General features: G+C 36.0%; 1 protein-coding gene across 1 annotated transcript; it reads left to right on the top strand.

Moving 5' to 3' along the window:
* Nucleotides 1–4,388: 4,388 nt before the first annotated feature.
* Nucleotides 4,389–6,180, top strand: LOC107811209 (pseudo histidine-containing phosphotransfer protein 6-like). Its single transcript, XM_016636094.2, has 5 exons — nucleotides 4,389–4,776; nucleotides 4,865–4,995; nucleotides 5,303–5,446; nucleotides 5,530–5,602; nucleotides 5,793–6,180. The coding sequence occupies exons 1-5, from the start codon at nucleotides 4,708–4,710 to the stop codon at nucleotides 5,844–5,846; spliced, it is 471 nt and encodes a 156-aa protein (XP_016491580.1). The 5' UTR covers nucleotides 4,389–4,707; the 3' UTR covers nucleotides 5,847–6,180.
* The last annotated feature ends 18,529 nt before the right edge of the window (nucleotides 6,181–24,709 follow it).

Below are 24,709 nucleotides of genomic sequence, written 5' to 3' on the forward strand. Positions count from 1 at the left end.
GACCAGGAGCCTATGAAGGGTCGAGAGGTTCTCACTCGGGATGACCTTATAATCCGTGCAAAGACCTCTATAGGACTTTCTGCAGAGTAAATAATCAATCTGAGTCTCAGCCACCGAGCTCCGGAAGGTGACCAAGTGCTCCTCTTCTTCGGGAAACTCGAATTTGTTATCACCAAATCAAATGCTCTAGCAAAGTCTAGTACATATTAAATATTTAAATCAATATAACATATATAGTTATATCAAAGCACATAATATTATTTAGTATAATTACTTATTGTCATCATTCAGTATGAATTAGAAGCACATTGCACTATTATTATATATTGATAATCCACCATGATATAATAAGCAAAGTCATTCACACATGATAATATTTCTCAATAATTTTATCTCTAATTCTATTACACAACGCCTCCATATTAGTAGAAAATTTGTCTTGCATTTCTAAAGGAATAATAGAAGGCCATCTCCTTCCTCAATCTGTGTAGTAATGTATTCATTAACAACGCATAATGCATAATTTATTTTTTTAAAATTAAAATTTAAAAAGAAACTAATTATTATCTATTATAACTAACTTTCTCCTAAATTGCCAAGTGACCTATTATGAGAGTGTCCCTTGGGTTAATGTGGAGGTTTTTTCTTCTTTTTAATAATATATAGATTATGCGATGCAATTGCAAATTTATTACCTATTTGTAGGTAATTTTCACAAATTAGATTTGATAACTATTTTAAAGATTCGATAATTAATAGCCTATAACATAAAAAATTATAAATGATTATTTATTGAAAGAGAATTGATAATCCAAAGAAGAATGTAGATAATTTGCTTAGTGTGAAAAAAAAGAAGTTAATTTGGAAAGTTAGAAGACATTATACAAAGAAAAAAAAATCATAACCAAGAAAATTCAAAAAAGAATTTGAAAAGTTATAATATATTCATATATATATATAATATCTCTAATTTAAAAAATGGTAGAAAGTGGAAATAAAAAAAAAGCTTAAATTAGTAAAGGATAATTTAAAAATTTTAAATTTATGGTGAGGATAGTTTTGTTTTGGATAAATTAATTTTCTGCTTCTGCTTCTGCTTCTTGGAAGAAGTTAAAATTTTCTGTTTCTTCCCAAAAGCAGAAAAACTATTTTTGCAGCTGGCCAAAAGATTTTTTCTGTCTTGGCCAAACATGCTCTTACTCATGTAAGGTCCTCTCATATATTTGTACTTGCTAAATTTTACATAAATTAGTGTATAAAAGGTTATTTGTACTGGAAAAATAAAAAACCAAAATGTTAATCACACATTTATGATTAATACACCATTGTATACCAAAAATTCTTTTTACTAACCCAAAAATCATGCAGGCCGTTTCAAAAGAGCCCATTGAAACTAAAGGGACGTTAGATATGATAGATAAGCAAAAATAATCCTGAAATAAAAATTTAGCATCATTTTATTTTTTATTTGGTCACTAATCATGAGATAAGTTATTTCTGGATTAAACAATAAAATTGAAATAAAACAATAAAATTAATAATTTCAAAATTAATACAATATACCAAACAATTAATAAAAAATAATATAAGAATAATTAGTCCAAACATAATTAATCTCGACGTAACTTGTTTTCAAATCAACAATCTCTAAAGTTAATGAAAAAATATGATACTTAAGTAACAAATTGCTATACAGCAGGGAGCAGGACCCAGATTGCCACGTGTTGAGTAGAGCTGTAACATAGTCAAGAATATGCTCCAACAAGTGACTGTACCATGTTTACCGGGGGACTAGCTGAGCAGTGACCACAAAATGCTTAGCCCAAACTCCAAGGTTTTGGGCATGGGATGATGTAGTTGAAGGGAGGGAGGTGGCATAAAAAAACAATTCTTTTTGCAGTCGAGAAAAAAAGAAAAAGGGAGTAAAGACGAAATTAGGAGTCAGATGAAAAGTGAAACCACACTCGTATGGTGTGGGTTTTGGCAGTATGTAGAGTGAGTAAAAAGGTTTGGTAATGTTCTTACAAATTACTGCAGTCTGCAGCGCTAGCATTTTTTAATAGCAGGTAAAAGGAGGTGGGGGAAATGACAGTCACTGGGTAGCAGTGAGTTGTCGGGTGAAAGGGAGAGAGAGGAAGCTTAAGAAACAAAGAACGCCGCACTTGACAGCAAAAGCGGACGCCGGACAGCACGCGGGAGGTGAGGTGACTGACTCAGTACGGGTAAAAGCAAGTTGCAGGTCATCACTCAACACCATAACCAGCTACACTACCAACGCAGTGGCAGCCATTAGTACACTCCAATAACGCCTGCGCCACCCTTAATTCTGCAGTTACAGAGTCTCCTTGAACATTTGTTATGTAGACCATCCTGAATAGGAGCTTCGGTCTAGTTGATTCCCCACATTCACATCGAATTTCCCTTTTCCCGTACCCAATTACCAGTCTCATTGACAAAATGTGCTTGAATAGTTTGAAGTACTCCTATTTGGAAAGGAACAGTTTGTTAAAATCTAATAGGAGTAATTAAAAGGGAAAAAGTCTAAGATCCCGTTTGGACATAAGAATTTTTTCATTTTTTTTTGAAATTTTTTTACTTTTTTTCAAAATCACTGTTTAGCTATAAAATTTTTAATTTTCACTTGAAAATGAATTTTGAAATTTTTTGAAAATTTGAAAAACTCAAAAGCTGTTTTTCAAAATTTTTACTCAGATCACTCACAAAAATTCAAAAACAACTTAAAATTATATTCATGTCCAAACACAATTCTAATTTTCAAATATCATTTTCACTTGAAAAATAATTTTATTTTTTTTTGGAATTTTATATTTTTTATGTCCAAACGCCCACTAAATTTACCCCTCTACTTTTGAAAATTATGTACATCTAACCTCCGATATACTATTCAGTCAAATTTACCTTACCGTTATGCTATCCGGCCAAACAATATTCCTAGCATGAGTAAACTTTTGAAATAACTTCTCAATACGTTGACCCAGAATTTCTTAAATCATTTTAGTTAGGTCACTTATTTACCCCTAATTAAAACTTGAAACAATGTGAAGCGAAATACTACTAGTAACAATAGGAAAGACGATGACATGACAAATAAGCAGAATGTATCTCGATTTATTTAAGATTAAAGAGATTTATTTAAGTGGAACCAGAATATTTGCTGTAAATTACTCCTTATAATTTGACTTACACACATAGTATTGATTTTGTCCAATTAAAGTTCAATGAAAAACAGAGGATTCGAAAAATCCTAATATTTTTAATAGGTGGATTTAGGGCACATCGTGAGAAGGATAGTCCGTTCATATGACACTTCCAAGTATTGTATGTTTCAAATTTTAAGATCGTCATTTTGTTCTTAATATCGATCGTGCTCCTGTCCCAAGTAAATGATATTTTAGAAAGTATTATTCTGTCCTTTCTAAAAATTGAGTGGCTTCTTCCTAATTTAGAAAGAGTGTGTACAAATACTTTACTTGTGTCTTTTAGCATATCAAGAGAAAACAATTTCTTTTTTCATGTTATACCCACATAATTAATTAGTCATTTCAAATCATTTTTTTTCAAATCAATTAAAAATATGCATCACTTAATATGTGTATCATGGTAAACAATGCACTTTATTTATTATTTATCAAGAGATGTGTGTAAAGTCCATAGTGGACAAGTAAAAATGATCGATTAGAGTACTATGTAGGCGTAAAAAATTTCAAATATGTGTTTGTTTATAGAATTAATTTAGTTTTTGGTAGATTTTGAAAACCAAAACTTCAAATCTCAAATATAGCTGTAGATTTTGAAAACCAAAACTTCAAATCTCAAATATAGCTTAACACCTTTTTTTGGGCTAAATCATGATCATTTGAGACTGTTTATCTAGGAAAAAGAAGAAAAAATAGCCTTTTTAACATGTCAAAACTTGCCCCAAGCGGATCCTAACATTACTTTTAGTATATTAAATATTTTTATTTACGGTAAAGAAATTCTTTTTTATTTAAAATTATGTGTACGTCAATGACCGTCATCGAAATTGAAAAGGAGCGGGTATAAAATGTTATTCTAGTTGCGAAGCTATTACACTTTCAACCATTAAGTTAGAAATAAGAGCATTGATCAAGTGAAGAAAATACTTAGCACCATTATTGATCATCATGAGAAGTAGATTAGCGGTCATGAAAATATATGTTTTGAAAACATTATAAAATATACTATGTATATTACACTGATTAGATATTGATAAAATGCATAAATAACAATTAAACCTACATTTCAATTTGCTGCTCCCCATAAAAATATACTCTGCCTTTGATTTATCGAAAAAAGATGGGCGGAAAAAATAAAAGAGTAAGTAAAAGACACGCACCATTTATGACTCGTACCCCGTTGGTATATAGGGGGAGGTACAATATGGATAGGTGGGGTCCATTCAACGCCAGATGGCCACCCTTTTATATAAGTCTTCACTCTCACCTGACTGACTGCAATTTCTGTGACTGCCATTTTTACTCCCCCCAGAATAGGAAACGACACCATACTCTTCTTCAAAACAACTCCCTTTCGCCCCTACATTTAGTAAAAAGCCTGAGACAAAATTAAAATCTCCCACTCTCCCTTTCTTCTCTATTCCTTTGGTCTCTCATTTACTATTACTAAGTTTAAAATAAAGCAGCCAAAACGGGTCTACCTCTGTGGATGCTTGGTCTCGGCATGGAGCGATTGCGAACTGATATCAATCGCTTGCTCGCCTTACTCTTCCACCAGGTATTTGTTTCATCCTTTTTCTGGTATTTTTTCTGCTTGTTTTTTGCACGTACTAAAAGCGATTTTTATTCGTACGTAAAATAAATAGGGAGTATTAGACGAGCAGTATTTGCAGCTGCAACAGCTTCAAGATGAATCCTCTCCCAATTTCGTCTCTGAAGTTGTCAACATCTATTTCCAAGAGTCCGAGAAGCTCTTACGAAATCTCAGATCGTTGTTGTGAGTTTTAATTTTTCCTTTCCTTCCCCATTTGTTTTTTCCTTTGCTTTCTGCACCTCTTTCTTACGGAGTTTCAGACACACAAAAACAATAGATAAGAGGTAAACACACAAAAAAGCGATTTTACTAGTAGTACAACTTTATTGTGGGCATGTTTTTTGGCAAGCGTGGGAAAAAGGTAGAAAAGTTCTAGTCTTTTTAAATGTTCTCTCTTTGGTCTGGGTTATACATACATCTGAGTTTGTATAATTTTCTTTTTTTCCACTTTTCTTAACTTTGCTTTTTTAAATATGGCAAAAAAAAACAGGATGGACAGAGAGTTCTCGGACTACATGAAAATGGGAGTGCATTTGAATCAGTTCATAGGAAGCAGCTCAAGCATTGGTGCCAAACGCGTTCGAAATGTATGCGTTGTCTTTCGCGTTGCGTCCGAACAGAACAATCGACTAGGGTACAAAAACAATTCTTATAAATGTTTAATTAACCACCTTTATTTTGGTCATTAATACTGACCAGAGAGTCTACGTTTGGCAGATGTTTGAGAGCTTTAGAGTTGCTTGAACATGAATACTGCTATCTCAAGAACAAACTCCATGAACTTTTCCAGGTAAGTAATTAGTAAACATAGACTAGTACTACACATTTAATTATCATCCTACTTTACACTGTTTTATGCGGAGATGAAAGTACGCCATGCATTAATTAATGCTACTCCTCACTCAGTCCTCAGTCCCTATCATAGTTCTAATAATGAATCTTTAGCATTAATTAGTTCTGATCATAGTTTCGTGCTACAGATAGAGCAGCAAAGACTGCTAGCAGCTGCAGTCAGATACCCAGCCCAGCACTAAACAAAGCACAGCTAGCAGATGTCAATATCTTCTTGCATCCAACTTTTGAGTTTTGGTTCTTAGAGTTTGACAACCAGTTAACATGTGCGTTATCGCCAGCAGCCCAGGACGAAACAAAAGCACAAGGAAATGAGATAGCGAAATTTAGAACTTTTTTTCTGGGAGTTACGTATTTTTTTAACCTTTGAGATATGGAGGGGAATTAGTGGAACTAGGACTAATGATTTGGTATAGTTTGAATTAAGTCTGCAAAATTGTGATTCTGAAATTAAGTATGGAGATTCGGCTTTAATGACTCTCTGACTGCTTTCTTTTATGGAAATGTGACTTTATTTCCACGTACTAACATCAAAAGCATCCAATCAATTTATATCTTGCTTTATAAAACATCTAAACAAAAGCTCGCTTATCAAAAACATCAGTCAAATGAGTGTGTTTCTGCATGTAAAGAACATTTTTATCTGTCAATATCAACGACGTTGCCAACCAGCTTATTATCAGTCGAAAAAGGGTCTAAGATTCTGTATTTATTGTGAGGTTCCTATCACTAAACTAAAGTAAAGGAGTGGTGTAGTTTTTTGGGATTCGACTCCTCTTCAGTTTTCACTCTATAGTGTATATACTTTCCCAAGCTCCTATTGGTATTAGTATGTGACACCTATTCTTTTAAGAATCAAAGGTCCTAATCGGGTTAGTTCAGATTTTTTAATTATTAAACCAAATCAATGATATCGAGTTTTTTAATTTATAAACCAAATCAAACAACAAGGTCGGATTTTTCAATTTTGATTTTTCTCGCATTTTTCAGGTTTTTTCCGTTAAAGTCTTAATAGCATAAAATATGTATCTTGTGCTCCAAATATTACTTAAGTCCTAGTAAAATATAACTATATAATATGTTTTTCAAGAAACTAACACAATAATATGAGATAAGTCATAACATTATACTAAAATATTCAATAACAAAAATAAAATAATAAAATTACATAAAACAAATAATGCTAATTAATAAGTCATAATGAAAATTAATATAATCTAAAAATACTATATAGGTCATGCTAAAATAAGTATAGCTAATAAATATTAATATTAATTATATAATTAAGTAGTAAAGAAAAAAATAAACTATTTATGCATTTTCATTATAAATCAATGTAAAACTAAAATAGTTATCCAAAACTCTCATCATTCCTAGTATTGAATGAAATATTTTTTCTTAGCATTAGTATTGATTTGAACTTTGTATGAGTTACTACATTTATGGGCTATAAAATTTATTTACCATTCAAGAATGTTAAGTTTAAACTTGAAATAATATGTTAAAAGATAAAATTGTGAAAAAATTTAAGAAATATTTATAAATTATATTACAATAAATATTTATATGTATATAATATTTTTAAAAATTATATAAATGTACTATCGGGTTGGTTTGGTTTCGGTTTGACTTTTTTTAGTTAAAAACCAAATCAAACCAATTATGATCGGGCTTTATTTTCCAACACCAAACCAAATCAAACCAAACAACATCGGATTTATTTTTTCCAATTTGATTCGAATTATTGGTTTATCGATTTTCTTTGTACACCACTAGTCTTGATTTAATAAATTTTACATGTGTCCTAAACTTTGTTAAAGAATATATATTACTCCATTTAAATCTTTCAAATCTTTCGTAAGCAAATATTCATAAATTGGGAACCAATTGAAATAACGTCGCTTAGCATTAACAGAAGTTTAATTTGCAAAAATAAATGTGAATGATTAAAACTAGATTGGCAAAAATTGTGAGCTACTACTGATTAATGACATATAAGTATATTGATTTTCTATGACAAAGCAATTTACAAAAGTTATTTATTATTAATCTACTAAAGACTTCTTATTTTCAAATCCAAATAGCTAACAATTAATCTTCTAAAGACTTCTTATTTTCAAATCCAAATAGTTTACAATAAATCTTCTAATTATCATTTAATTCTTAGACTTCTTATAATTGTAGGAATTTCATTTTTATGATTTACAGCACTTGATCGATATTCTTGGTTACTTTTGTGCTTTGACTCTAGTTGTAATGTTAAATTGTAGGGGTCGGATGTTTTCTTACCAAATTTGGGTAGATTTAAATGATAAATTTATTTTTTTAGTCATTTTTTTATACATGTTTAATTAAATTAAATCTAGACCTCTGATATTTAAATAAGCCAAGTGTCAAAACTTTACCTAGAAACTTTTGGAAATGAAGGGAATATAAAATGGAGATTGGGTCAAATCCAGCTTTACCTGCAAAGGTACAGCTCACAATGCATTTTGCATCTTCATTTATTTAACCTGGAGCGATAAATATAAAAATAAAAAGGAAACTGCTAACTTAGACGTATTTCTTTTTTATTTCTACCTTTTGGAGTATCATTGATCCTAACGATGCTGGGGCGCTAATTAATTCTTTTGATATATATATGATAGGGCTATCAAGAAATATCTTTCATAAAGAACTAACTTAATGAAATGGTCCTATATGATAGGACTAATTAATTTGGGTAAATTAATTAGTGGCATGGTTAGCCACTAATTAGAGATGTCTTTACTCTTTAGCTACTGTTTAAAAAATGTATTTACTTTTTAGTCAGTGCTTAATAATTTTTTATCCGTCCGGACGAAAATACCCCTGTGTTAATATTAAGGACATGATGTCCTTAAATTCATGAATGTTGTGTAAATATTAAGGACAAAGTGTCCTGTATTTGTATTTTCCGTTAAACTTTTAGGACATCATGTCCTTAACTTCATATGTACAGTGAATATGTTAAGGTCATGACGTCCTTAACTTCATGTGTGCAGTATAAATGTTAATGACATAATGTCCTTAACTTATATTTGCACCTTCTTTTGTTAAACTTTAGGACCTCATGTCCTTAACTTCATATGTGCAGTGTAAATGTTAAGGACATCATGTCCTTAACTTCATGTGTGCAGTGTAAATGTTAAGGACATAGTGTCCTTAACTTTATGAGTGTTGCGTAAATGTTAAGGATATGGTGTCCTTAACTTCATGAATGTTGTGTAAATATTAGGGACAAAGTGTCATGTATTTGCATCTTCCGTTGTTAAATTTAGGACTTCATGTCCTTAACTTCATATGTTCAGTGTAAATGTTAAGGACACCATGTCCTTAATATTTATACAACACTCATGAAGAAAGGGTAAAAATATCTTTTCGTATTAATTTAATAGAGTAGTGCCTATTTTTGCTCAATATTAAAAATACCGAATAAAAACTAAATATCATGTTAAAAAGTAATTATCCCACCCCATTTATACTCTTAAGAAAGCGTACTAGCTAGAGGTATCCATAAAGTTAGACCTAAGAATGATGTCACTGTGACTAATTCGACGTGAAAACAAATGATTATTGCAAACAAGGTTTAAAACAAATACTTGATGCTCTTTATAATGAAAGTGTTATTTTCTTGTTTCATTTTATGTAAATTTGTTTGACTGAATATAAAATTCTTAAAAAAAATTAAAGAATACCTTTAAACTTGTAATTTTAACATTTTGTTTGATTACAAAATTATATCATTAATGATATAGGGAAAAAAATTTAACTTATGTTATTTTTAAAATAGAAAGGTGGCTATAGGAGAAAATTCTGATACATATTTTCGGAACATATTAAGTCTTATACACCGGCGCTATTATGAGTATTTACACCATCAATGTAAGGTAACTTGTTATATTAGCTTACTTACCAATTACCACTTATTTTTATATTATTAATTAGTGCTTACATGCAATTATCTTTTAAGTAACATATTTAAACAAATTATTTTGCACCATTTTTTGGTGCCTTCTCAATTGTTACTCAAATTAAAAGCTACTAGTATATTAGAAATAAAGATGGTGGGACAGACGCCCATTTCATCGAACCAGACAGTCACCTTAGCTAAAGCGTGAGCAGCTCGATTCGCTGATTTTCTAGAAACGAACACTAGTTGAAAATACTTCATTAGTGTTTTACCATCATAGACAAGAGAATCAAAATAAGAATTATTTAAATAAATTATTTTACGCCATAAATACATAAAACTTAAATTCTTTAAAAAGTTATCGAGTCAATACTCGATGATTATAGAGTCTTGGATTTTTTCAGCCTGGGTTTGGCGTATGGATAAAGTTTGGATCGGGCGAAACTAACAACGTTTCCGGCTTGCCATGTGCCCAAGCCAGGAAAAGGCTATGCGCAGCCCAGTATTCTTAGCAAAGCCTGTGTGCCTAAAACTATATCTTGTTTTTCATTTTAGCATCATACATGTTTGAGAATCTTTATAAATAAAAAGAAAAAGATACTGCCGAAAAAAAAGAGGAAAAACCCTGGATGAGGTTAAAGTATGATGCTTACTGGAGATATTAGATTATCGTTGGACCATAAAATTTGCATGGAAGGTATTGTAGTCTTTAAATTATAGTGATGTTTATTTTCGTTTCTGTCAGTTAGGTATTGGCGTATTGTACTCTATTTAAAAAAAAATCCGGAACTAAATTTAACCCAGGTGGTCATGCTCGAATCTTATTTTCCTAAATCACGTGTTGCTTAGAATTTTGAAACATTCCTTGTTGCAAACATATGTTGTATACACACAGATTTCCATAAATACATAGTAAATGTATGAGTCAAAATCTGTTATTAGAATATTTAAGACAAGATAATAGACGGGATAATACTAAGGGAATAATTCTCGAGTTGTCGTTAGTCGAGATGGTCCAAGAAGTAGCAAAATCCATAGTCGAAGAGTCGATGAGAGCCGTGGTCGAGATGTCAATAAGGGCCGAGGTCGAGCACCGTTGATAGAGCTGTAACGGCTAATTTTCAAGATAGGATGTTGAAAGGGAATATTCTATTGGATATTCCCTACACTTGTGCTATTAGGGTTTCTTAGGAACATGTCTCATATAAATAGATAAGGGAGACAATAATAAGGGCATGCGATATTCATTTTAAAGAACACACTTTGACAAAAAGATTCTCTCTCTTACTAAGATACAAACACGACCTTTTTACTAAGATTCTTGTCTATACTATTCCATCAGATCCGGGAATAACTCAAGATATTCAAGGATTTGTCTGTCATTCATTATTGCTGGAGGATTATCCATTTATTTCATCCTTTATTAGGTGAATCATTCCTGCTATTTACTTAGATGCCATTCATTGCTATTTATTATTATTGCTACATTATTCCTCTTGCTTTCTAGAACAATTATTACATATTATTGCCATTGTCTGACCAGACCATCGGATATTTATTGCATGTTCGAAAACTTCTTCTAGCGGTATTATTGTTAACTAAGATTAACCCGTAATTACACAAATTTAAATATTTGAACCAAGATCCATATTTTTTTGTCAAACAATTTGGCGCCGTCTGTGGGAATACTTTTAGTTTCTTTTAGATCTACAACTAGCGTGGGTCACTAAAGTTTAAAAAAAAAAAAAATCTCCTTTCTTTGTGTACAGTAAATCCAACATGACAGGTAATCGAGAAGAAAGGACGAGAATAACAAGTGACCTCCCAACCAACCTCATGAACGTCATTAGCGAAAGCTGTGAAATGGCAGACGAGGGCGCGACGCCCAGTGCAGCCCCACATGCCATACCAAAGACCTTCAAAATGTCTCCCTACCTCAAGATATATGATGGCACAGCCAACCTTGAAGATAACTTGACTCATTACATCATCGCTGTAAAAGGCAATGATCTTGCCAAAGAACAAGTTTCTTCCATTTTGTTGAAGAAGTTCGGCGAAACCTTTACAGGAGGGGCATTAGTATGGTATTCACAGCTACCAGCACGCTCAATACTAGGGGTGGGCATAATACCGTCCGAACCAAAAAAACCGGTCGAACCGTGAATTTTTATTTTTCAATTTCGATTTAATCGGTTATTCGATTGGTGTGTGGTTTTTAAATTATTAAATTTTGATAGTCGGTGCAGTTTACGATTTTGGTATTTCGGTTTTCGGTTAAACCGAAATACCAAAATTTTGGGTATGAGTTTAGAGAAATAAGTTTGAACATATGGGTTCTTGAGAGTCCAAAACTTGTGTTTCCCATCTAAAGCCCACCCAATTTATTAAAACCCATATGTACCTAAGCCTATTAGCCTACAGACTAAGACTTATGTTACTTCCCACTTCCTAGTCTTTCCTAACCCTAATTCCCTTCCTTAGAAATTAGAAATTAGGGTTCCTCCTATGTGCGACTGTTGCAGTGCTGCCGAGTACCGACGTCCGACTGCTGTGAGCCTGTGACGCCTTCTTCCTCAGCTTTTCGCTCATCCTTTTTCCTCAGGTTAGTGGTTACCTCCTTCTTCTGAGTTCTTTTTCAGTTTTCTCTCTTCGCTCATTTGATTTTGGTGTAGATCTTGTACCTTTTGGTGTACCACTTTTATACAAAAGTTGAGTTTCCTCCCCATCATCAATTAAATTATTTTACCTTATTAAAAAAAAAATTGTTATAGGAGTTCTGACCTTAACTTTGCGTGTGTTTTTTATCTTCTTTATGTTGATATATATAAGTCCCTGTGTGGCACAAATCTGGCACATCTAGAACATTTTGACTTAAAACTGTTTACTAGTTTGCATTTTTAATGTTTTCATTCGATTTTCTATAGATGTTAGAAGTCAAAAGTAGAGTAAGTGACGTGGGTTCATCTGAAAGCGAACCTACTTCTTCACCGACAAATTCAGTTGAAACTAGTCAAGACCCAAAAAACAAAAATCTGTACAATGTAGATCAACTGTTTGGGATCATTTTGAAAAGTTTAAAGATGATAATAGAGGTGATAGAGCAAAGTGTAAACATTCTAGTCATGATTATAAGGCTGATTCACGGTTGAATGGAACAACATCATTGAATACTCATTTAAAGAAGTGTCCAAAAATACCACGGAAAGTTGATAATACTCAAACACAATTGTGTTTACAAAAGGATGAGCAAATTAATGGTGGGGTGCTTTGAAAATTTGATCAAGAACTAGTTAGGAGGGCTTTAGTTGAGATAGTAATTACGGAGGAATTACCTTTTAGCTTTGTTGAAAAGAAAGTCTTTAAGAAGTTTATGAGCATAGCCCTACCTCTATTTAATGTTCCTTCTCGTAGGACAATTACAAGGGATTGTTTTCAAGTTTACAATGAAGAGAGGCTTAAACTAATAAAAAATTTCAGAGAAGTAAAACAAAAAATTTACCTTACCACAGACACATGGACTTCGTTACAAGAATAAACTATATGTGTTTGACGGGTCATTTTATTGATAGAGATTGGGTGTTGCATAAAAGAATACTAAATTTTTGCCCTATCTCTAGTCATAAGGGTGACGAAATGGCAAAAGTTATTGGTAATTGTTTGCTTGAATGAAAATTGGATAAGGTATTCACTGTTACTGTTGATAATGCTTCTTCGAATGATGTCACGGTCAAAGAATTGTCTAAACAACTAGATATGTGAAAAACTAATTCGATAAGTGGTAAGCATTTTCATGTGAGATGCATGGCTCACATACTTAATTTAATTGTGCAAGATGATTTGAAGGAAATTGATATTTTTGTAAAAATATGTTAGACAAGCTGTGAGGTATGTGAGATCATCTCCACAAATGACCTTAAATTTTAGGGAATTTTGTGCATATCAAGAGGTAGAATGTAGCAAAATATTATGTTTGGATGTTCCTACTAGGTGGAATTCCACCTACTTGATGTTGGAAACGGCGCAAAACTTTGAGAAGGCTTTTGACAAGCTTCATCTTTTTTATGATAGATTTTCTACTCATCTTTGTACGCATGTTTGTGAGGATGGGAATGTTGCAGGTCCATTTGTATGTGATGATTGGGTGAATGCGATAAACGTGATAAAGTTTCTTGAAAGATTTCACGAGCTCACCGAAAAAGTTTCAGGTTCACGTTATGTCACCTCTAATTGTCATTTTGAGGATATATGTGAGCTTGATAGTCATTTGAAAGCTGGTTTAGCTAGTGATGATACTAATTTGAGTACGATGGCAGGAAAGATGAAAGAAAAGTTTAAAAAATAGTGGGGTGAACCTGAAAAGATGAATAAAATGATATTCATTGCTTCTGTATTAGATCCTCATAACAAATTAGAGTATGTTGATTTTGCACTTGAAGAAATGTTCGGGGAGGAGCCAGGGAAGAAATTAACTGCCGAAGTGGATGCTTATTTAAATTCTTTGTTTGGGGAGTATCAAAAAACATATTTCAAAGGATATTATCTTCAATCATCTCCATCTAAATCTACTTCATCTGATGACACATCTAATTCATCTAGTGGGAATATGAGAACAAAATCTGTGAGAACAAAGCAATTGTTGAAAAGACAAAAGGAAGACTCCGGAAGTGTTGGTGCTAAATCTGAGTTGGAAGGATATATTGGTGAAGGACAAGAGCCATTGTCTAATGATTCTAGTGACTTTAAAATCTAAGATTGGTGAAAAATTAATGCGCCTCGATTTCCTATTCTATCTAAGCTAGTTCATGATGTATTAGCCATTCCAATTTCAAGTGTTGCATCGGAATGTGCATTTATCACCGGTGGCTGCATTCTTGATTCATTTAGGAGTTCATTGACTCCTCGGTTGGTGCAAAGTCTTGTTTGTGTTCAAGATTAGTTTAGATGTGAGGGTGCTCCTATTAATATTGAGGAAGATTTAAAGTTTCTTAAGCAAATTGAACTTGGTAAGATTTTGCGTTTTATGAGTGTTTTAGTGAAAATTTGTTTACTTTATAAGTTTAAATGATACACTTTATCAAATTATATTTAGACATGGCAAAGTGCGGAAGAGAAACTTGCATTGTTGAAAGAGATACTAGCATTGTTGATGCATAGTTTGAACAAGTGGTAAGTTTAAAGATTTGTTTGTTTTATAATTAAAAATATTTTATTAACTTGTGATCTTTTTTTTTTGTAGGTTCAACTGTGTATCGTGGTTCTAAAGCTACATCGCCTATTTGAGAACATTTTGAGCTAGTTGAAGTAAATGAAGAAGCCCGCAAAGCAAAGTGCCTTTATTGTTGTCGAGTTTATAATTGTCATATGAAGTATTATGGCACTTTTGGCTTAGTGAAGCATATTAAGAAGTGTCTCATGCCTCATCCACTGATTCGTATTTAAGACTTTAAGTATCCTTTTCTAGACTTACTTTGTGGCTTGTGGGTTGTGACTAGTTTGCCACTGTTTTGTTGTTTGGTGATGGTATTTCTAGACTTGTTTTGGACTTTGATAGCTGCGAGTTTTAGATAAACTGTATTTGCTGAACTGTGTTTGCTTATCTTCTTGTTTGAATTTATTGAACTGTGTTTGCTGAACTGCGAGTTTCAGTTTTTGTTGTTTGATGAATTTGATTTCTTTGAGTTGGGAAGTTGCATTTGCTGGAATGGATATGCAAATGCACATACTTTTCTACTTGCAAAAAGCTACTAAGCTAGTGTTGACTTAATTATCTTTTACTAGCAGTAGTTGTTTTGGCACCAGTAGCAGTAAGCAAGCTAATGAATTGGTATATTCACTCTCTTCCTTCTCTTGTAAAGTATGCAAACAAACTATCAGAACTGGAAGTTTACACGGAAAGTAAATTCAAGATATAACTGGTGTTTCGAGAGTGCTGGACTGCCAACTAGAAACAGTGAAAAAATTTGCTACAATTAAAGATCTATACTCTACATCGGATATAAAAATCTTGAACTGTTAATAACCGAAAAACTAAACCAGAAAAAATCGAATCGAACCTTGAAAAAATCGCACTGAACTGTAAATACTTTGGTTTGATTTGGTTATTAATATTACAAAACCTAAAATCGATAAACCGAACCGTACTTTCATAATAACCGACCGAACCGACCGACGCCCACCCTTACTCCATGCATACTTTCGAGGAAATGGCCGACAAGTTCGTAACGGCCCATGCCGGAGCCAAGAAGGCCGAGGCAAGAGTGAACGACATATTTGCCATTAAGTTGTCCTTGGGAGAGGGACTAAGGGACTTCCTCGTCTGGTTCAATTGAGTGAGGATGACTCTGCCAAACGTATCAGAAGGGATGGCGGTTACAACCTTTCAGAACGGGCTGAGTAGAGATTGTTCAAGAGCAGCTAGAAACCTATTGAGTCGATTGATGAAGTATCCCCCAGCCACTTGGAATGAAATCCATAATACTCACTATGCCGAGGTCCGTGCAGATGAGGACGACCTCAACGAGCCAACTCACTGACTAACCTCAGTATAAGCTGAATCAAGAAAAGATCGAAGAGTCAACGCCAGAAGAGATCATCACATTCCATGATCTAACAGGGAACAACATCAACCATATATCAAGACTGCCATTGCACCCTCCCCCGCTACAAAGAAGATCCGTACAGACCAAGGACGGGAACTCATCGGAACGATCGAGGTATGCCTCCCTTGTTATCTACTCATAATTTTTGTGTGTTACCTACAGAGATAGTCTACGCTCTGGAAAAACTCGGACCGAATGTGAAGTGGCCACCAAAGATAAGATCGGACCCGAACACCAAAAGTTCGATGCCCTCTGTGAATCCACCAGGAATGAGAACACAAAACTGAAGATTGCATCCCCCTGAGGCAAGAAGTTATCAACATGTTGCGACAAGGGCACCTCAAAGAGTTACTAAGCGACAAGGGAAGAACCAACTTCGCCAGAGGACGCGAAAACCAAGGACCGCCAAAACCACCCTCGCCAGCTCGTATCATCAACATGATCAGCGACGGCAGCGATGACGCTTCTATCAACAGCTTGAAGTTGACCACTACCCACAAACTCAAGCGATCTATCACCCGCGATCTGTACGACGAACTCGAAGAAAGTATCATCTTCAACAAGTCGGATGCCGACAGTTTGACCTTTCCTCATAACGACACCCTCTTTATTACTTTACGTATTTTAGATACCAATGTTAAACGCATTATGATAGATGACGGGAGCGGCACATGCATTATCCATCCCTGAGTGCTTATCTTAATGAGACTCGAAGATAAGATAGTGTCGCACTGTATCACGCTAACTAGGTTTAACAATGCAGTTGAACACACATCCGGGGAAAATACACTCCCTGTTCTGGCCGGCAGCGTAACTATGGAGACAACGTTCCACATCATGGACCAGGCCACCGCATACAATGCTGTAGTGGGACGACCATGAATACATCCCATGAAAGCCATTCCATCCAGCTTATACTAAGTAATTAAATTCCCAACTCCATGGGGGATTTTAGTATACGAGGAGAACAAAGCACATCACAAGAATGCTACCGCATTGCCTTAGATGGCACGACCACCTAACAGAGAAAAGACAAAGAAAATGAGGCATAGAAATCAACAGGGTCGAGGTCGGAGCAAGAGGAAACAGAAAATGTTATCAAGGAACCAGATATGGCCAAAGATGCTGGTTCGACCATTAAAGACCTCGAACCTGTTCAGTTGGATCTCAACGACCACAACGAGAAGGCCTATATCAGCTACAAGCTTCGGGAACCAGGTAAATTCAGTCAATTCTTAACAAATAACATAGATTTGTTTTCTTTCATCCATGTAGATATGTCGGGCATCCCAAAAGAAATCACCACACACAAATTAAACAACGACCCACTCCACTCCAGTGAGTCAAGTCAGGCGTAAATTCAACTCCACAATTAATGATGCAGTGCGCGAGGAGGTGGAAAAATTATTGGAAAATGGTTTCATCAGGGAATCGAAGTACCCCAAATGGGTCGCTAACGAAGTGATGGTCACAAAACAGAATGGAAAGTGGCAGATGTGCATGGACTTCACAGATTTGAACAAGGCATGCTCGAAGGATTCGTTCCCATTGCCACATATCGACCAACTCATCTACGCGACGGATAGACATGAGCTACTAAGCTTCTTGGATACATACTCAGGCTATAACCAAATCCTTATGGAAGAAGAAGATCAGGAAAAAACCACATTCATCACCCACCAAGGAACGTATTGCTACAAGGTCATGCCTTTCAGACTAAAGAACACAGAAGCTACTTATCAAAGGTTGGTGACAAAGATGTGCAAAGATCAGCTCGGCAAAACAATGGAGGTATAAATACACGACATGCTGGTCAAGTCCAAAAGAGGAGAAGATCATCGATCATTTGAAAGAAACCTTCGACATACTCCGATGGTACGGAATGAAGCTCAACCCAAAAAAAGGCGCATTCGGTGTAGCCTTGGGGAAGTTCTTGTGTTTTCTAGTATCAAAGCGAGGGATAGAGGTCAACCCCAACCAAATCAAAGCCATCGAAGGGATACCGAGACTCTTGACCACCAAAATACAAGTCCAAATGTTGACCGGTCGCATCGCCGCTCTATCGAGGTTCATCTCGCGATCGTCGGATAGGTGCCATAAATTCTTCGGTGTACTCAATAAAGATAACGACCTTGAATAGACTTCCGAATGTGTCCAGGCCATGCTAGAATTAAAGGCATACCTATCATCTCCACTACTGCTTTCAAAGCCCGAGCCGGAGAAGCATCTCCTCGTCTATCTGGCCGTATCCGAAGTAGCTGTAAGTGTAGTCTTAATTCGAGAAGATAAAGGTACGCAATCTCCTTTTTATTACATTAGCAAAACACTCGTCGACACCGAGACGAGGTACCCACACCTCAAAAAATTAGCTTTGGCCTTAGTCGTTGCTTCACGAAAGCTTAGACCGTATTTCCAATATCATCCTATCTCGGTCGTCATGACCTTCCCACTAAGAGGCATTTTACATAAACCCGAACTATCGGGAAGACTGGCCAAGTAGGACATCGAGTTGAGTGGGCCCGATATCACTTATCAGCCGCGAACATCGATAAAGTCACATGTACTCGCCGACTTCGTAGCCGACTTCAGCGCAAAGATAATGTGTGAAGTCGAAAGGGCGTCCATCCAAACTTCCCTCCAAACACAAGACCTCTGGGTCCTATACACCGATGGCGCATTCAACGCGTTGGGGTCCAGACTGGGACTCGTACTGGAGGTCCCAATATGCGAAGTGATTTGCCTGTGCATAAGGCGTAAGGATATGACTAACAATAAGGCCGAGTATGAGGCCGTAATTACAGGTCTAAGACTAGCACTCAAATACGGAGCAAAATGGTTGAAAGTGCATTGCGATTCCTAGCTCGTAGTCAATCAAGTCATAAGGACTTTCCAAATCAAGAAACAAATTTTGCAAAAGTACCATACCGATATATGCAAGCTACTACTTGAGTTCGACTAATGACAGCTCGACCAAATCCCACGGGCACAGAATATTAAGGTAGATGGCCTCTCCAAACTAGCCGCAACCACCAAAAGCATCGCAACCGGAGAAAAAAATATTATTCACGTCCTCAACTCATCACTAGACCATGTCTAGGTAAGAACCATAAACCTAACTTGGGATTGGAGCAATCGTATTGTCGCATACTTGTAAGACGACACACTCCCTAATGACAAAAAGAGGCCAAGAAACTAAGAATGCAAGAGGCCAGGTACAGTATCCTCCGCAGCGATTTGTACAAGAGGACCTACGGTGGCACTCTGACGAAGTGCTTGGTCCCGAACCAAACTCAGTGCATCCTCAAAGAGGTTAACAAAGGCCATTACGGGGCTCACTCCGATAACCGGGCACTAGTCAGATGCCTCATATGGGTAAGATATTACTAGCCCTCCATGAAAAATGATGCTGCAGACTTCGTAAGGCGATACGAGCAGTGCCAAAAGTACGCCCCAATAATTCACCAAGCAGGTGAATATCTCCACTCAGTAACATCCCTTTGGTTGTTCATCAAATGAGGAATGGACATCGTGGGGCCCCTACCAGTGGGGCGAGGTAATGTACGATTCCTTTTAATTTTAACTGACTATTTCTCTAAGTGGGTGGAAGCTGGAGCATTCGCCCAAATACGGGAACAGGAAGTAATCACCTTTATATGGAGAAACATCGTCTGCCGATTTGGCCTTCCCAAAGAAATCAGCTGTGACAATGGACCCTATTTCACAGGAAAGAAAACCGCTGAATTCTTCGAGAAATACCATATCAAGAGGATACTCTCGATCCCGTACCACCCCAATGGTAACGGACAAGAAGAATCATCCAACAAGTTAATACTAAACATCATGAAGAAGAAGCTTGAAGACGCCAAAGGACTGTGGCCGGAAATACTACCAGAAGTATTGTGGGGCTACCGAACAACTCCGAAAACAAGAACATGAGGGACGCCCTACTCTTTGGTCTATGTGACTGAGGCAGTAATACCAGTCGAGGTCGGAGAACCCAGCCTAAGGTACTCCCATGAGAGAGGCACGAGTAACGACGAGAGCAAAAGGCAGGAACTCGACGAAGTCGACGAATGAAGAGATATGGCCTACATAAGAATGGCCGCCCAAAAGCAACAAATAAAATGCTATTACAACAAGAAATCAAAGGTCAAGCCACTCAAAGACGGGGACTACGTACTGAAATCTAAAACTCAAGCGAGCAATGATCCCTAGTAAGGCAAGCTGGGAATAATTTGGGATGGTCCATAGAAAATCACAGCCAAAGCAAACAAAGGTTTGTTCCAATTAGAGACAATGGAATGAAAGCTACTACCAAATAATTGGAATATCATCCACCTCAAATACTTCAACTTCTGAGAGAAAAAGCGTCCCCCAAGTCGTACTCTTTTTTCCCTCCCTTGAGTTTTGTCCCATTTGGGTTTTCTCAAGGAGGTTTTTAACGAGGCGGTGAAGGGAGCATTTCAAGTCAAAATACACGAAGGTGGGGCCGTGGTTACTATTTCATTGCTCGACCTTTCACTATTCTCCAGATCGACCAATATAGGGACTACATAAACCGGGACTTGGACTGTAACTGGAATGCCACCGCACATCTTTCTCGCATTCAGGTTATGTTCGACCTTGCTCGAACTAACACCTACCGGCCCTCAGCCATAATTAAATTCAAGTTATGTTCGACGTCACTCGAATTAACACCTACCGGCCATCGACCATAGTTAAATTCAGGTTATGTTCGACCTTGCTCGAACTAACACTTACCGGCCCTCGGCCATAATTAAATTCAGGTTATGTTCGACCTCGCTCGAACTAACACCTACCGGCCCTCGGCCATAATTAAATTCAGGTTATGTTCGACCTCGCTCGAACTAATACCTACCGTCCCTCAGCCATAATTAAATTCAGGTTATGTTCGACTTTGCTCAAACTAACACCTACCGGCCCTCGGCCATAATTAAATTCAGGTTAAGTTCGACCTCGCTCGTACTAGCCCTCGGCCATAATTAAATTCAAGTTATGTTCGACTTTGCTCGCACTAACACCTACCGGCCCTCAGCCATAATTAATTAATTCAGGTTATATTCAACCTCGCTCGAACTAAAACCTACCAGCCCTCGACCATAATTAAATTCAGTTTATGTTCGACTTCACTAGAACTAACACCTACCGGCCTTTGGCCATAATTAAATTCAGGTTATGTTTGACCTAGCTCGAACTAACACCTACTGGCCCTCGGCCATAATTAAACTCAGGTTATGGTCGATCTTACTCAAACTAATACCTACCGGCCCTCAACCATAATTAAATTCAGGTTATGTTCGACCTCGCTCGAACTAACACCTACCGGCCCTAGGCCACAACATAATGAAAGGGTATGTTCGATCCCACTCGAACAAACACCTATTAGCCCTCGACCGCAATTTAATGAAAGGTCACGACCAAATAATTCGACGCCCTCGGCCATATCTCAACACACAAAAAAGGAAAAAAAGGAAGCAAACAACGTGTAATCGGCTCCATAGCCACGACCAGCAAAAGAAAACACCAACGAAGGAAAGAGCAAAGGCAGCCAAACAACAGAAGCAAAAAACATACAAGTACAGAAAATAAACTACAGGAAAAGAAGAAGATGCAGAGAATAACTTTGGCATTTCATACTTGAAACATTTTTTACAAAGGCTCGTGAAGACGCCGACAAAAATACAGAAGTTTACAAAAAAGAAAACTAGAAAAAGAAAAACTACTGATCACCACGATCATGATCTTCTGCGCCTTCACCACCTTGGCCATTGATGCCCTCACCATCTTGATCCCTAATGATCGCGAAACACACACTTAAATTATGCTCGCTAGTCAAAGATAGTATAGTATAATTATTGTCTGCACAGGGATTGAATTTAAACAACATTCTCGTAGTTCGTAGCTCGATTCCTATCCAGGAGGATCAACAAATGAGATTTCTACAATTAAGAATTGAAACTAAACTATTGACTAATGACAATCTCAACAAAGGTAAGCAAGGAAGTTATCAATGGGAGAAAATATGGGTTGATAGGATAAGTGCAAGATAATTGTTCGGGATCTAACTCTAGATAATTCACTTCTAATGTTCAAGTGAGCCTCTCGAATTCACTTAATTATCAATACAAATATTTAGTCGAAACTCCTCTCTCGATTAAGTTTCAACCTCACAATATGAACCAAATTAAGCTCGGTAAAGATATGCAAGAATTCGTAATGGATTCGTTTTTAGGAGAACCTCTTTCGATTATCCTCCTAACTAGGTTTAATCAACGATTCAACTAGCCTCTTTCGATTATTTACAAGAATCTATGAACTCAACCAACAACATAGTGCAAATATATCACAAGTTATGCCTCTTTCGATTACAAGAATAAGCGAACATAGATGTAATAATTACATCTTCCAAAAGCGATTCAAATACATAAACATAGAGTTATAATCCACAAACAACCATCAATACACCAAATACATCAAAACCCAAAAGGTTCTATTCCATAGAAATGGAGGAGTTCTTCACAAATGAAACAAAAATAGGAGAAAACATAAATACAATCCAAACCCGGATCTTGATGAGGAAGGAAGGATGTAATCCTTGTGCTCTTGCTTCTCCTTCTTCTCCTTAGCTTCCCTAGGTCTAAGGTATGTCAAAAGTCCTTCAAAAATGGTATTTTGGGGTATTTAATCCGCCCCCAAAATAAAAACGGATGAAACTACCCTTTTCTTAGCGAAATAGGACTCTTCCCGGATAGGACATGCACGGTCGCGCACCTGGGGACTTGCTCGCACACTTTGTCGCACATTTTGCATACCGTTTTGCCCCAAGTGCACGCCCAGCGCGCGATCATGCACTTAGTCGCGCACCTGGGTTGTATTAGTTGAGAACTTGGCAAAGAGTAAAATATGAAAGTTGTAGCCCTTTTAAATATTTTTCCAACGATATATTGTGGACCACAAACGGATTTCTGAGCTAGCTAAAAGTTATGTGTATTTTACTGGACAATGTGCAGTACGCCTACTCGATTCTTCATTGCGTTCTTCAAGTGCACTATTATCCGTTGATCCCCGAACACAATCCCAACTTAATCCTTGGGCTTTTACTCAGACTTCAAAGCTCTAAAATTTCATGAATTCATTCTACAACATCTACATAGATTGGTATCACTCCTACAAGGCATAGAATACACAATTAGTGCAAAACTCTGGCGATTAAAGCTCCAACTCAATTAAAGTGCAGTAAATTAAGTACAATAAGCGACTAAAACACAAGATTATAGCCTACCATAAATACCCCAAACTTAAATCATTGCTCGTCCTCGAGCAATCAAACCACTCTTTATATAGACACGACCTTTTTAAATAACCCCCCTAACTCATTACACCAAGTATATTTAAAATTGACTAAGCACAATAGTGTAACATTTTCACCCCAAGAATTGACTCACAAGTACCACGCATTATTCACAACTTACTCACTTACTCTAACATAGTGGTCCACGACATTACCTTTCCTTCATGAATCAAGTGCCCTCACACAATAATCGAGAGTATTTCTACATACAATAGACATCAAGAACTACTAGGAACTCAAGATAGAAAGAATTCACCCACTCTCGGAAAAACATTCATATGTCACAAAAGATGAACCATAGGCTTGCCCATAGTGTATTACTCAACTAATCAAGCTCATTCAGTCAAGGATCAAGTAGGACTTTAATTGGTTGTAATATAGGCTGCGGGACGAGTAGGATACATTTAGATATAAGAGTAACTACACCTCACTAAGTACTTTTAATACATATACTTAACCTTTAAACCCCACAGTTATGTCAAACCATAACTCCACCTTCACATCCGTATATGTCGACTCCCAACTTCTTTAAGCACAAATATATAAAGAGTTACCATTATCAATGAATATAAACTATTTTTTTTCATTTTCTTTTTCGATTCAAGTGGCTCATACCTTTTCAAAACAGTGCACCTTTCTCCTTATTTCAATTGTTTCACTCAAAAGCCAAACCAACCACCCCACACTTCAACTTTTACAAAGTTCATATCAATTTCAAGTACTCATGAGAGGTAAATGGTTCAAATAGATAGTCAATTCAAATAAAAGGGTAAGGCTTGTAATGTGGTTACCAAAGAAATAAGATTACATGCTCAACGGGGTTAACTATGATACATAACAATTTGGTGGTTAAAATATATAGCTGGCTCAATAAAGAAACGCATATATCACTTTCAAGACTGAACAAATCTACTATTTCACTTTGCAAACACATGGGGCAAGTTCTAGACATCAATTATAATGCATAGAACACACAAACCTCACACACACACGGCACATAACTCACTCAGGATCACACTCATCAAGACGCTCTAATCAAAGTAGTTAAACAAAATTAAGATCATATAATTTAAGGTGCTTATACAAGAGTAAAAAACCGAGCATAAGCGTCAGAGCTACAATACTTACTATTCTCAAAGCATA

This window comes from Nicotiana tabacum, chromosome 4 (assembly GCF_000715075.1).
Source record: "Nicotiana tabacum cultivar K326 chromosome 4, ASM71507v2, whole genome shotgun sequence".
Taxonomy (NCBI): Eukaryota; Viridiplantae; Streptophyta; class Magnoliopsida; order Solanales; family Solanaceae; genus Nicotiana; species Nicotiana tabacum.